This window comes from Haliotis rufescens, unplaced genomic scaffold (assembly GCF_023055435.1).
Source record: "Haliotis rufescens isolate VD_foot unplaced genomic scaffold, xgHalRufe1.0.p SCAF_12, whole genome shotgun sequence".
In the NCBI taxonomy this organism is placed as follows: Eukaryota; Metazoa; Mollusca; class Gastropoda; order Lepetellida; family Haliotidae; genus Haliotis; species Haliotis rufescens.
In genome coordinates, this window is record NW_025963802.1 from 41296135 (window position 1) to 41310020 (window position 13886).

The window sequence follows — 13886 nt, forward strand, 5'->3', positions numbered from 1 at the left end:
CCATAATTATTTGGATTTTGTTTATCCCCACTCTTATGAATGATAACTCCTAAGTTCAAAGAGATTTAAAAATGTGCTTTCTCAGATAAATTGTTACACATAAGTTAGTATATGGTACTATTAGATCAGATGAGAACTTGTAGAACTTAGCAATGGAGATGTTTAATTCGTTTTTACTCTACAATATTTCCCTTTCTGCTTAACTGCCAATCTTACCTGTCTAAAGGGGACTGGTCACACATATCCCCATTATCACATTGAGTTTCAATTAACAGGACAGTTGGCAATGAAAGCGGTCGTAAAGTGGTTATACCCATTGGTAACAGAAATGGGTTGGGTAACACTGTATTGGAGTGGGAATAGTTTAAGTGACAACCCATTTAGGTCATTCAATGTTATCAGCTTTACTCAATATGTGCATCATACACTATCCAGATATTATTCTTATTTCTTGGGTCATAATGAAAATACATACCAAGAGTCAAACTGTATGTTTAGTGTTTTTTTCTAAATTTGTATTATGTATACACAAAAACAGAAAGGTGTCTGTGTACATTCTGCATAAAACTCATACAAAAATGAATGTCGAAATGTTACGAAGTGTATTAATGTACCAGTTACTTATTACCGTTACAGATACACTGTTTTGGTTGAGTGAGTGAGTTATTTGGGTTTAACGCCGCTTTTAACAGTATTCCAGTTATATCACGGCGTGTCAGCTTCATGTATGAGGAAAGCCCCAAGTGATGCAGGTCTCAGACGTTTACCACTTCGGTAAAACCCACGAGCACGGGTATGGTGCTGACAAACCTAGAAACATAATGGGGGCGAACCGGGATTCGAACCCACAATCATAGGTTTCTGGCGTGCAAAAGGGCGCAACTCTAGATAGCGAATCGCAAAAACAAGCATTTTTTACGACTAATACATTGTTGGAAGAAAATCAGGTAGCAATGCCAACACGTTTTGAATTGTCTGTGAATCTGTGTACATGTGTGTGTGTGTGTGTGTGTGTGTTTGTGTATACACTCTTCAAAAAAAAGAAACGCACAGGTAGATTTTTAGTAATTGCATTGTCCCTAATAAAGTCGATATTTTTAATTTAATATTCTCATAGATGCAAATATGAAATTTTGGAGCTCGATAGTCACATGTTGTCGTTGTACAAAGGCATTGAAAACTGTTCATTGTCATGTCACATAAGGGCACAAGGTTGCGCTGAACTCAGTATCTCGTTCTCGTAGTCAGCTTCAATGAACTACATATTACCTGTGCGTTTCTTCTTTTTTGAAGAGTGTTTGTACATATGAATTACGACTGTCGTTATTTCGAAATAAGTAGACTAGTGCAAAACATGGAGGTTTACGTAGGTGTATAAATCTACAATTTCTAGTGCGGGTAAATACTTAAAATTAAAGCGACTAAAACTTCACCATAATCATAAGACATATCTGCTGAACGCAAAGTTTATTTTACGGTTTTGACCCTTTAATAAGCATGTGTTTATGAGAAACTATTAATTAGTGATGATGCCAGGGGATGGCGAAAAGGTGAAAGTATCCTGCCATTATTGATCTTTATTGAACGATATCAGATCATCGATATACCTGCAGCTTAGATTATACCTCTTGACCAAATGCCCTTGTTAAGATTCTGACAATGCAGTTCATATGCATAAAGAAACAAATCAGCTGAGAGGGGAGCATAATTAGTGCCCATGGGGATGAATATATGTACATCATTCCTGCATATCCTATTTCTAAAGCTCCCAAAGATTTTTATCTTTGAGGAAAAACAGGATTTCACACATTGTTTTATCAGTTAACTTCAGGTGACATTTCTCACAAATTGCCCTAAACCTTGGATAATAGAGTTGTAACTATACATATTGTCATCACATTTAGTGACAAATTCGCCATGGGTGAAAAAATGAAATGTCCCCTTAAGTTTGCTTAAATTATTAATGTAATTAATAATAATTTTCCGAGATTGCAACACGTTCAAGCAAATATTTTAAGTTTTTTGAGAATGAACGGTGTCTTAATTCCACTTGTCACAAATACTTTCTGTGAATATAAAGGCAATGCAGCCTTAGTTGTATTAAGAACTATGGTTCATCTTTGAGACATGGATCCGGTGAGTACATTTGCTGGATCCAGTAATATATATCTCTGTATCCAGATTTTTTTTAGCTTTGGAATCCAGTACGAAAGAGAAATTGACAAGTCTGCAGGCCAAAAGTTGATCCCATATATCGGACCGGGTGGAACAATTTTACCTGTCCCGTGCTTTGACATGTCAGCATCACAACTGATTCAATTTTGTTTGTTTGTAACAGCGCACTCAGAAATATTGCAGCTATATGACTTCTCCAAGATAAAGATGGTTGATGATTATCGTGTATTTTAATCTGTATAGCAAGACGGGTTTCTTTCAATGTAGATCATTCAACGGCTACAACTTTTAAGCCCATTTTGCAGTTTGACGCCACATATATGTGCTCTATAGTGTCAGTTTATTTTGCTGTCCAAAACCATTCATCTCCCCCATAACTACACCTATATTTCATATAACACTGCAAAAAGTGCATTCAACATTCGTGTATTTTCATTTTGATTACATTGACTGATTCCCTTTATACGGCCATTCTCTCAGTAGATCAGTCAGCACACGACTTAATACACCTAGCATTTCCTATTGTATGACACTTTTATGTAGTTTATGATACATCTTAGCAGTTTTTATTCAACAACTAAACCAACATTACAAGGCATGCTTTCTTGTTTCCGTTTATCAAACTTATGAAAGTGTGAATGAATGAACTAATCAAATGACAAGTCTTACAGAAAGAGTTTGCGAACAAGAATCAAATTACATGCAAGAGGAATAAATATAAACACAGGGATTAAAATGAAAGTTAAGCAACTTCTTTAATATAATTACATTATGTTATATATTCAATCATGATCTCTTACTCCAATTTTCTTTCTGAATTGTCTGCACCACCTCCGTGCTCGTGGGTTTCACCAAAGTGAAAAAATGAAGTGACAAAACTCTTTCCATACCCAATAGAAATCTTTGCATAAAGCAGAGTCGACAGTACGATGCCAACTATATCATGAGAATATGTTTATGAATCACTATCAAATAGTAATGATACCAGGTGTCCGTGAAAAGGTGAGCGTATCCTGCCCCACTGGTGGCACCCGTCACAAACACATGCAAAGGCAAGTCAGTTGTTAAGTCCGATATCTATCTATATCTCCGAGTGAAATTATCATGATAGACGTGTGTTACCGTGTAGTGTACTGGCCATGTATGGATTAGAAATCATTGAAAATACAACACATGAATATACTGTAAGGATGTTTATTAACAGTTATACATATAAGCGATTACATCCCAAACACCTTTGTTTAGGATGCCAAACATGTCAACTTTGAAGACAACTGCTTGAAGCAATACTGACAGTATCTGACACCAACATTATCAATGCAAAACTGGCTGAACCAGAATGGATAGCACTGATTTTGTTCCATCCCGAACTATGACACCGTTCGGTGTTCATTTAAAGTGCCATGTAAGCGGGGACATAGGCAGCAGATCCTGTTTGAGCAGTTGCGGCAATAGTCGTGGGAGCAGCAGCAGCATTAGCGTCGAGATCAACATACACAGGACCTGCAGGAGACACAATACAATGATCTGACTTTTGACACGATACGTAATACCTCTTGTACAAACACATCAACACAGTAGTCTTGTTTCTGGTTCATTGCTTGTTCATTTTTATTAAATTGCATAAGCATCGGAAGACATCAGCAAGGTTGTCCGTGTTCTCGTTTACTGTTAGTGGTTCTATCACATTGCGGGACGGTCGGGTAGCTAAGTGGTTAAAGCGTTAAAGACCCAGGTTCGATTCCCGACATGGGTAAAATGTATGAAGCCCATTTCTGCTGTCCCCCGCTATATTGCTAAAAGCGGCGTAAAACCATACTCACTTACTCACTCACTCACTCACTCACTCTATCACATTGCAACAATGCACTTACCATTACCATTGGTTTGAATGGCACCGGCGCCCTGTAATCCTGGCTGAACTAGTCCTTTGTTGGCGAGCCCTGAGCCGAGACCAAGAGGGGAAACACCAAGACCGTAAGGGGAAACACCAAGACCGTAAGGGGAAATTCCAAGACCGAAGGGGTCAATTCCATGACCGAAGGGGGGAATTCCAAGGCCGAAATGGGGATTTCCAAAGGCGAAGGGGGACATACCGATCCCACCGAAAGGAGGGAAACCAATCCCAAAACCGTGTGTTGTTGTTATGGTAACAAGGCAGACAATGGTGACAGCAAGGACCTTCATGGTTTATTAGAATCTGGGAAGTGAGAGAAAAGGCACATGTATTAATTGAAACCGTAAAATACTTATTGACGTGATATATTTTTTGACGATGATTTACAAATGCAAGTGAAAAGACACTAAGAGGCATGCCTACCAAATATATTTGTTACGCATGCATTTTCCCTAACACACTGACTTTGACAACTCAAAACGTTTTAATATCGCCTTTGTCCGAATGAAATAATAATCAATCAGAAACGTCCAATTGTTATAATATATCTTCCTGAAATTTGAAACGAATTAAAGTAGATTATGAAGCATCCAGTGATCTAAATTATTGTTCTTTGAAGAATGGATTGAAATAACATGATAATGCTAACATTCCTATCACTGCATATTAAGATGTTTAAGAAAACGGAATAATATGTCATGACAAGAGCGGGTAGAATTGTGAAAACAATTAAATATTTGCACATGGATAATCCGTGAGAAGGATCCTGTTTCATATACCACATATCTTCTTCATGTGAACACGAAATGAAATTAATATGAGCGATGACGACATTAAACTGCACACAAGAATACTTACTTTTCTACAGATCAGAATAGGTTTGCCAGGAGAGTCCGAATCGGAAAGTGAAGTCTGCACCAAAACTACAACCTTTCATAGTAAGACAGACGGTTAAATGCACGGGTCCACTTACGGTCATCAATTGTAAATGTGTCTGCACCATGACGGGTTGTCAACGTATTACACAACGATGGCCGGTCTATGTTAAATGTGTGTCGGCGTTGTTATTTATTGATCTGGACTTATTGGTCGACGACAACAATGGACAGTAAATTATGTCATTCCTTACAGAAGTTTATTCAAGAAATGTGAGGAGTCCATCAGCACATTACGCATATAATTTGAAAGAGAGGGTAAGACATGTTATTTTAAATCCAATTTACATTGCAGGATATATGTAAATAGTTATATTTAGTAATTTATATCAGAGGAAAACATTCGCTTATTATACACAACGAGATGGGTACACATAAAGAATTTGACAAATAATGTTTGCCCTTATGGCATTATAGGCATTACAAATCACGACAAAGAGAATGGCATCTTCAATTGTGTCACAGTTATTTAGTTCACATACTTGCAGATCTCTTGGTTGCTGAACATACCTTTCTGGTTTTGTTTTTTTAATTGGTGTGAACGACATTCAAAACGAGCCAGGGCTAATAAAAATGTTTAAACTGTTATAACTTTAAGGTATAATTCCGAGCAAACGGATTGTTTAAAGTGTACACTTTTAAGTTTTATGCCCCGACGGAGGAGCACATCGCGTCAGTCTTGACTGTATATTGCTGTACAAGTACTGAGGTAAAGCTCAAGTAATATGTTTAAATTGTTGCTACCATACATAGCCAAATCCTGAAAAAACCTTTCACGTGTACTTTCAAGCATTTGTAGCATCCCATTTATTAGACAGCTTAAACCATCAACATTTCCATATCGATGCACAGCTACCCGTTCCAAAATAAGGGTGTAAGATGTAACTCTGAAAGTTCTTATCCATAAACAATGTGATGTATTCATGTTATTTCAAATTAAAAGTGCCTTTCAAAGACCTAATGGGATAGATTTTTGAATATGCAGTGACTCAAATATAACATTAACGACTTTATTGGTTTGAAGTGACGCATTTATTTTATGATTCGACCATGTCAATGTCTTCGAAATGTCTGAAATATATTGTAATATGGAATATTTTCAATATTCGAACCTCTGTGAGTCCACTGTTCGTGTTTAGATAAAATATCCCTATTTAAAAAAATCACACTTTAATAAAATCATTTACAAGATGTACAGTTCAATGGTTATCAATACAAAACTGTCCGTGTGCATTAATATTGCCTTGGGAACCATATACAGAGTCACAAAAGGGAAAGAGAAACAGTTGGACTGAAAGAAGATTATTATTATCTTACACATCTTTTCAAGGAGTCTTAAACTAATTGCAAGGCATTAAACATCTTTGAAATATAAATGATCAATGCAGGATAATACAAAGGTCTAGATTATCTGCCGAAAAAGATTCCATTTGGCGTACAGGGCAAAACAGCTGTGTAAACTATACGAAAATTGTCCACTAAAAATCAGTGATGACATCAAGTGTTCGCGAAAAAGGTAAGCATATCCTGCTCTACCGGTAGCACTCGCCATTCACAAAATTTGCATAAAAAAGTGAATATGTATTGCCTGACGCCGCACAGCAATACTCCTGCCGTGCGAAACACCTCTATTCTTTAGAACACCCCATAATTTGGACCTATTTACAAAACCAAAGTCTTCTGAAAATCAACAAACGCAGCGTACATTTTTCCTTCTTCGTGGATAAATACTGTTGATAATTGCTTGCAAAATATACATATTATCAACGGAGCTATAACCTTTGCGAAAACTAACCTGGGATTCTTCAGTTTAATCATATGCATTTGACGAGGACACAAGACATTCAATGAGAATAAATGTATAATTTACGAAGCACACTTCACAGTGTCATGCCACTATAATTATTTGCGTCCTAGGGGGCACGGGTGGCCCAGTCGTCTGAGGCGCCGCGATTCGCTATGCAGGGTTGCGTCCCTTGGGCACGCCAGAAACCTATGATTGTGGGTTCGAATCCCGGTTCGCCCCGATTATGTTTCTAGGTTTGTCAGCACCATACCCGTGCTCGTGGGTTTCACCGAAGTGGTAAACGTCTAAGAGCTGCATCACTTCGGGCTTTCCTCCCACATTAAGCTGACACGCCGTGATATAACTGGAATACTGTTAAAAGCGGCGTAAAACCCAACTCACTCACTCACTCACTATTTGCGTCCTCTCTGTTCCCACTCTTATGAAGAGGCAAGATAACTGCTCTGTTCCATGGGGTTTAAAATGTGCTTCCTCGAACTATGTCAGTATCAGGACAGATAGCACTGAAAAGAGATTATACCCATTGTTAAAAGAAATGGGTGAGGTTACACTGAACTAGACTGAAAAGTTAAAGTGATCACCATGTACATGTATGTAGCTCAATCTTGTCTGCTTCACGTAATTCACCACGTGTATCATATACAGTCAAGTCCCGTTTAATCCGACATCGATGGTTGCATATGATTATGTCGGATTAACGAGTATGTCGGATAAACGAAATTAAGTAGCATCAACGTTTGTGATCGAAAATCGGACAGCTTCACGATAGATAACGATTCAAACACGTAATAAAAAAAATAAAATAAAAATATTCATATTGTTATGTTACATTTTTGGCGGAATATGTTTTCTTATCATGCAACCTCTAAAATTTAACACAAAACAACTCTTACGGACTGTATGACTTATTCAAAATACTTTAAAAAGCATAGTCAGAGGGCTTGCATCACCAAGTAGCGCCGACTCCCCATTGTTCTCGGTGACTTAGGTTTGGTACCTCCCAATCTATTGACTGACATTGGGAGTGTACCCGCGGCCTTCTGACAATCTGAGTAATGCAGAAGGCTGCAGTGTTGGGACTCACCATGACCACACGCTCCGAACAGTTTTTATTGAGTTCGACGAGGTAGTGCTTCCTGGGAGAAGTCCCATTCGCTGTCTGGGCTGCGTGTAGAGGGGACAAGAACCCTGAACGGATGATGAGCCAACCAACCTGACTGAGCCAGGATCACCCAAACCCTCTTTGCTGCAGTTATTTTAATCTGTAAAATATAAATATGAAGCAAACAAGGCAAGACTATTTCTATTAAAGTATGACTTTGGATGGGTTGAGTATTTACAATCTTTCATTTTCCATCTTCCATCTTTATTCGAAATTAAATTTTAAAGGTCCACATAGATTAAGCATGATCAAATCAATACATTGAGATCTATAAAACTATGGGTCGGTCCGGATGAAGCCTCCAAAATTTGTGCACAATATGCTGACCGATGAAAATTCTCAAAATTGCAAACTTGGTTATGATTGATGCAAGAACATTTAGTCTACACACAGAGAATCTCACCCGAGTTTGATATAAAACATATCAACATACATCGACTATAGTACCAAAACTCTGCGTCTTGCCAGGAGGTTTTCTACTTTGATCGACGAGTGTTTATATAATTGGTATCAAAATCCATGAGGTTGAATCTATTATGGTCCAATATCAAGTACCTTATCTCAGTAAGTACAAGACAAATATGGCAATGCATTACGTTTCTTCGACGAAAACATGTGCAGCATAGCTATTGTTTGTAACTGTGACATATCTAATATATTTCTTGTTCATATATTTAAACCGCAAAGTTGAACGAAAGACTTTATTTTGCTTAAATTGTCAATTGGTTAAGAGTTTCGTGTTGAGTATACCGATAGTCTGAACATGTGGCGCGTTCCCTTATGACGTCAATGTCGAAAAGTGAAGTGATTACGTTATGACGTTACTTCGACGTTACAGCCACAGGGCGTCTCGGCCCTGGACTCAGTCACCTACAAACTATATTTATTTATTGCTAAAGGTAAATGAGATTTTATGTTGCATCATAACCTTCTTAATGCTAGTATATATGTTGATTACTTGTAACCTCGTTGATCCATAGCGCAAGCATAGCATCATCAATTGACCATTGAGATACTGTACTCACATGCACATATGTACATGGAAAATATTATGTTAACGTAAAGTGAAGTACAAGTATACTCGACCCGTGAACATCCGTGTTAGAATAGGTCTTCAGCAAGCCATGCTTGCCATAAATCGGATAGTCAGGCTGGCTGACTTGGTTGATGCATTTCATCGAATCCAAATTGCGTGGATCGATGCTCTGATCCAGACTCAATTATTTACAGACCGCCGTCATTTAGCTGGAATTTTGCTGAGTGCAGCGTTAAACAACAAACAAACATTCAAACAAACATCACCTCTGAAAGTATGCCTTTCCAACGGAATGCATGAATTGTTTTAGCAGCTTTGCAATGCGATTTGTGCCCTGGACTCAGTCACCTACAAACTAACCAAAGTGTTCGGTATGCTGACTGTCATGTCGTTGTACTGTTTGAAAACGTCAAGAATGAACCCTCATACTAACGCTTATGTCAGTCTCCTAGCAGATATTGTCTGCCTTCACACAAGCAATATCTCCTGCGGGAGTCAGATTAGGATAATAAATATAAGTAGCTCTGTGACATATACTTAACGTATCAAAACTTACTGGAGCGAGTACGTCGTATGTGGATATCATGCGGACAAATCAATTTTTTTATGTCAAATATATTACATCAAATTCTGCAGTTCTCAATTTTGCTCAGCGCCGAGTCCGATGGAGAGTTAATACTGATTTGAGCTTTCTTCAATACATTCGACGTGATAGTATTGACACACTGCAGTTGTTCTTATCACCATGCTATGACAAGTGATTTTGTGCTGTGACCACAATCACCACAAGATCTAGAGAAACACTTATACGTAGAGGGCCAAATAGCGGTTACAAAAAAATGACGTGTGTTTGCCTGTTCCAGATTCGAATTTTTACGGAAATCTGGAATATTGCATCTGCATCGGTAAACAACGTTCACTCACTCACCAATCATCTTTGGAGCACATACACTGTACAAATGGATCCCATTATGTTACATGACCTCCGGGGTAGAACAGGTCTTCAGCAACCCATGCTTGCCGTAAAGGGCGACTAACAGGATCGGGTGGTCAGGCTGGCTGACTTGGTTGATATCATCGAATCCCAAATGCGTGGATCGATGCTCATGATTTCAATCACTGGATTGTCTGGCTTAATTCGATGCTAACTATATTCGCTTATATTTATTGCTAAAGGTAAATGTGATTCTATGTTGCATCATAACCTTCTTAATGCTAGTATATATGTTGATTACTTGTAACCTCGTTGATCCATAGCGAAAGCATAGCATCATCAATTGACCATCGAGATACTGTACTCACATGCACATATGTACATGGAAAATATCATGTTAACGTAAAGTGAAATACAAGTATACTCGACCCGTGAACATCCGTGTTAGAATAGGTCTTCAGCAAGCCATGCTTGCCGTAAAAAGCGACTATACTTGTCGTAATAGGTGACTTACGGGAACGGATAGTCAGGCTGGCTGACTTGGTTGATGCATTTCATCGAATCCAAATTGCGTGGATCGATGCTCATGATGTCAATCTCTGGATTGTCTGATCCAGACTCAATTATTTACAGACCGCCGTCATTTAGCTGGAATTTTGCTGAGTGCAGCGTTAAACAACAAACAAACATTCAAACAAACATCACCTCTGAAAGTATGCCTTTCCAACGGAATGCATCAATTGTTTTAGCAGCTTTGCAATGCGATTTGTGAAATGCGATGTTGATATACTCGGGTATGCACGGTGTGGGTTCCAGGGGGTTTTAACACGTCCGCCTCGCTCTTTGGCGACTCTGTCCCGAGATAAGTATTTCATTCGTTTATTATTCAATCACCTAAATATTACCTTCCCATGTCGATGGGCATTTTATGATTAAAAATAACCATGACTCATTCATTCCCCTGATGAAGTAGTACTTAAACATATACTCCGAAACGTTGTGTTCCTCGTAATAAAGTTGACATCCATGAATTCCCTTCCTTAAGAGTTTTGTGTTAATTTATATCTTTCTTTACTAACGAAAATGTATTAAATCTTGAATGTATAGAGTAAATAACAGATTACAACACAAGAAGCTACTGTTAATGACGGATCAGCTATTAGGTGAGGAGAGGTGAAAAGGGGTTTAACGTCTCTTTCCAGATTATTGCACTTATATAGCGACGTGCATGCACGTGCGAGAGTGTGTGACCTGGACCAGACCGGACTAGTGCCGATTTTAAAGTGCATATTTAGCAATATTCCAGCAATATCACGGCTGGGAATACAAGATATGGGCTTCACTCAATGTACCCATGTGGGACATAGAACTCTGGTTTTGTTCGTGACGTGCGAACGCTAAACCAATGGCTACCCGCACGCCCCCTTTAGTTAGTGGATCTACTCAGCATCTTGATAACCACATTTAACATACACGCATGTTCTACTGACAGTTTGGATATAGAAGGAACACATGACTATAGATCATAATAAATATATGTTTATTTTCAATATAGAACAACAGCCATCAAAACATCACTCACGCCATTGCATCGTGTAGCATGACAACCCCAACTACAAGACGACTAACTGCAGTAGCATCTGTATTACATTTGCCAAGCGGATAGACCTCAGTGGACTTTGGGCATGTCACTTAGATTCCCATGAAAGCGGGGTCATAGGCAGCAGGTCCTGCCGGGGCAACTGCTGTGGCGGCAATAGTTGTGGGGACAGCAGCAGAGGAGGCAGCATACGCATCGAGTTCACCAATATAACCAGGACCTGGAATGAATGAAATGGACAGATATGACAATTGACGAATTGCTTGATTTGTTCACATGCTTCTGTACATGTGTCTAAGTTACTGCCTGTTTTCCTGTCACATTGCACTATTATACTTACCGTAACCCTGTGAAAGAATGGCACCGGCGCCCTGTGATCCTGGATGGACTAATCCCTGGTTGAGCCCTGAGCCGAGAGGGGAAACACCCAGGCCGAGAGAGGGGATTCCAAGTCCGAGATGTGGATTTCCAAGTCCGAGATGTGGCATTCCAAGTCCGAGATGTGGCATTCCAAGTCCGAGATGTTGAAATCCAAGGCCGATACGGGGGAATCCAGGACCAAATGCACCGAACGGGGGAAAACCGATCCCTCCGAAAGGAGGCATACCAATTCCAAAACCATGTGTTGTTGTCATGGCAACAAAGCAGACAGCGGCAACAGCAAGAAGCTTCATTTTGTTAATCTGTGAAAATAGAGAAACGAACTTATTCCATGTATTTGACTACTGTACATAGAAATATGAGGGTCAAACACATTCAGTATGTTACCTTCGTTTCGTTCCGTGTACATGGCCATGCATATCTATGATACCAGAAAGAATGTAAAGGTAAACACTCTATTGATACAAGTATTATTTAATATTTTCGGTGGGTGTAAGACTTTTGTCAGAGACAAAGTATTTATTCGGTTCCTGCTTAAAAAAAACTATAAAGGGAGCAGAACAGCCGACCATTTGTTTTTGTCACAGCACATTTTATTCAGGACATCCTGCGTATTCAGCTGACAATTATTTCATTTTTTTATTTGTTGTTAAACCTGAGTCGAGATTATTTTGTTTCCAACCATTCCTGGAACAAATTATTTCTGTCGCCCAAACTCCCAGGTCCTTCAGTATAGATTGTTCTTCAGAGATTGGGGAATGTGGTGCTCTATATAAATACATATCAATTAAATAATTATAATTGAAAAAAGCCGTGTGATGCCCAAGATACGTAAGTTATAGTATATCATACATAGAGCTTTGCGAAAAAGATTTCACATACATAAAACGAAACTGAGATAGAAACACTTACGTTTTGGTTGAGGTCTACCGGGACTGACTGATTCAGAAAGTGAAGTGTCCACTGCACAGTCCTTCCTTTATATTAACATGAATGCAGGGGTACAAAGCGGGTCATAAATTGTGCATGTCTACAAAATGACCAGTTGACAACTTGTTATACAACGATGACTGTGTCTACCCGACAGGTGATTAATGTATGATGTATTAGCGCGATACAGTGATGCCATTTGACGGTAACAACGAACAGTGAATTAGATCACCCACTCGATGTTTCTGACGTTCTTGCACTTGTCATTTCAGTTGCAGAATGAAATCTCAGTTTATAGATTTCTTATCTTTTCATATCCTAACTTGAAGAGGTGAAAAGAGTGTAACATTACGTCACTTAAAGTATAGTTAATCTATGAATAATAGTTATAAGTTAAATGAAAACCATGTGACCAATATATTCATGTTACATATTTACTGTAGCAATATATTACTCTATAAGAGTATACTGTTTGTATTTTCCTCCACAAGACACATTAGTTGTGTTACAAGTCTGAATACAAATGTGGTGAATGTCACATGTTCAGCTGCACAGGCCACACAGGCTCTGTCGTCGCACTGTACACTATTGTGCTTCCAACCCTTTGGCTTCGATAATAAAACATTGTGATGCAGAGAAGTCGATACTAGTATAACAAGTCTTCATGTTTTCATATGTGTATTTTTATCTACCTTGTAACATCAGGATGGCGGTTTAGTGGTGAGGTTCAAGCGGTTTCCATACGGGGTACAATGTTTGAAGCATTCGTAAAATCCAGAGCATCTTGCGGTTGACACCTGTGACTCGTTGTGTTCTCACCCCGAAGTTGTGGATCCGTCACGCGATTGTCTGGTCAAAACTTGATTAGTTACATGTTATCGCCATATATATGTACTATTGCTGGGAGTGACGTTAAACAACAAACAAATAACGCTCACAATAACTACATCCCTGTGCAGACCTTGATATGGTGTCATCGTGTAATCATGATAATTATCAAACATAATATTATTTTGTTAATATGTAAAC

The 13886-nt window shown here is 38.7% G+C and overlaps 2 protein-coding genes across 3 annotated transcripts; both read right to left on the reverse strand.

Annotated features, from left to right (window-relative positions):
- Window positions 1–3168: 3168 nt before the first annotated feature.
- LOC124113870 (postacrosomal sheath WW domain-binding protein-like) lies at window positions 3169–5014 on the reverse strand. 2 transcript variants are annotated; one of them, XM_046474347.1, is made up of 3 exons: window positions 4931–5014; window positions 4056–4375; window positions 3169–3678 (listed from the first exon to the last, which is right to left on the reverse strand). In XM_046474347.1, exons 2-3 carry the CDS (start codon window positions 4360–4362, stop codon window positions 3569–3571), a joined length of 417 nt encoding a protein of 138 aa, XP_046330303.1. In that variant the 5' UTR covers window positions 4363–4375; window positions 4931–5014; the 3' UTR covers window positions 3169–3568. The 2 variants fall into 2 exon arrangements, with proteins under 2 accessions (XP_046330303.1, XP_046330302.1); XM_046474346.1 differs by having other exon boundaries at window positions 3176–3678; window positions 4050–4375.
- Window positions 5015–11469: 6455 nt separating this feature from the next.
- LOC125378371 (postacrosomal sheath WW domain-binding protein-like) lies at window positions 11470–12925 on the reverse strand. The gene is made up of 3 exons (XM_048393815.1): window positions 12840–12925; window positions 11887–12229; window positions 11470–11766 (listed from the first exon to the last, which is right to left on the reverse strand). The coding sequence occupies exons 2-3, from the start codon at window positions 12218–12220 to the stop codon at window positions 11639–11641; spliced, it is 462 nt and encodes a 153-aa protein (XP_048249772.1). The 5' UTR covers window positions 12221–12229; window positions 12840–12925; the 3' UTR covers window positions 11470–11638.
- Window positions 12926–13886: the final 961 nt, after the last annotated feature.

What these genes read in the sequence shown, in the direction of transcription:
- LOC124113870 (XM_046474346.1), bottom strand. Translation starts at nt 4,362, where the DNA reads ATGAAGGTCCTTGCTGTCACCATTGTCTGCCTTGTTACCATAACAACA. An exon ending in CATTCAAACCAATGGTAATG is followed by an intron (nt 3,679 to 4,049) that starts GTAAGTGCATTG and finishes TGTCTCCTGCAG; the next exon opens with GTCCTGTGTATGTTGATCTC.
- LOC125378371 (XM_048393815.1), bottom strand. Translation starts at nt 12,220, where the DNA reads ATGAAGCTTCTTGCTGTTGCCGCTGTCTGCTTTGTTGCCATGACAACA. An exon ending in CATTCTTTCACAGGGTTACG is followed by an intron (nt 11,767 to 11,886) that starts GTAAGTATAATA and finishes CATTCATTCCAG; the next exon opens with GTCCTGGTTATATTGGTGAA.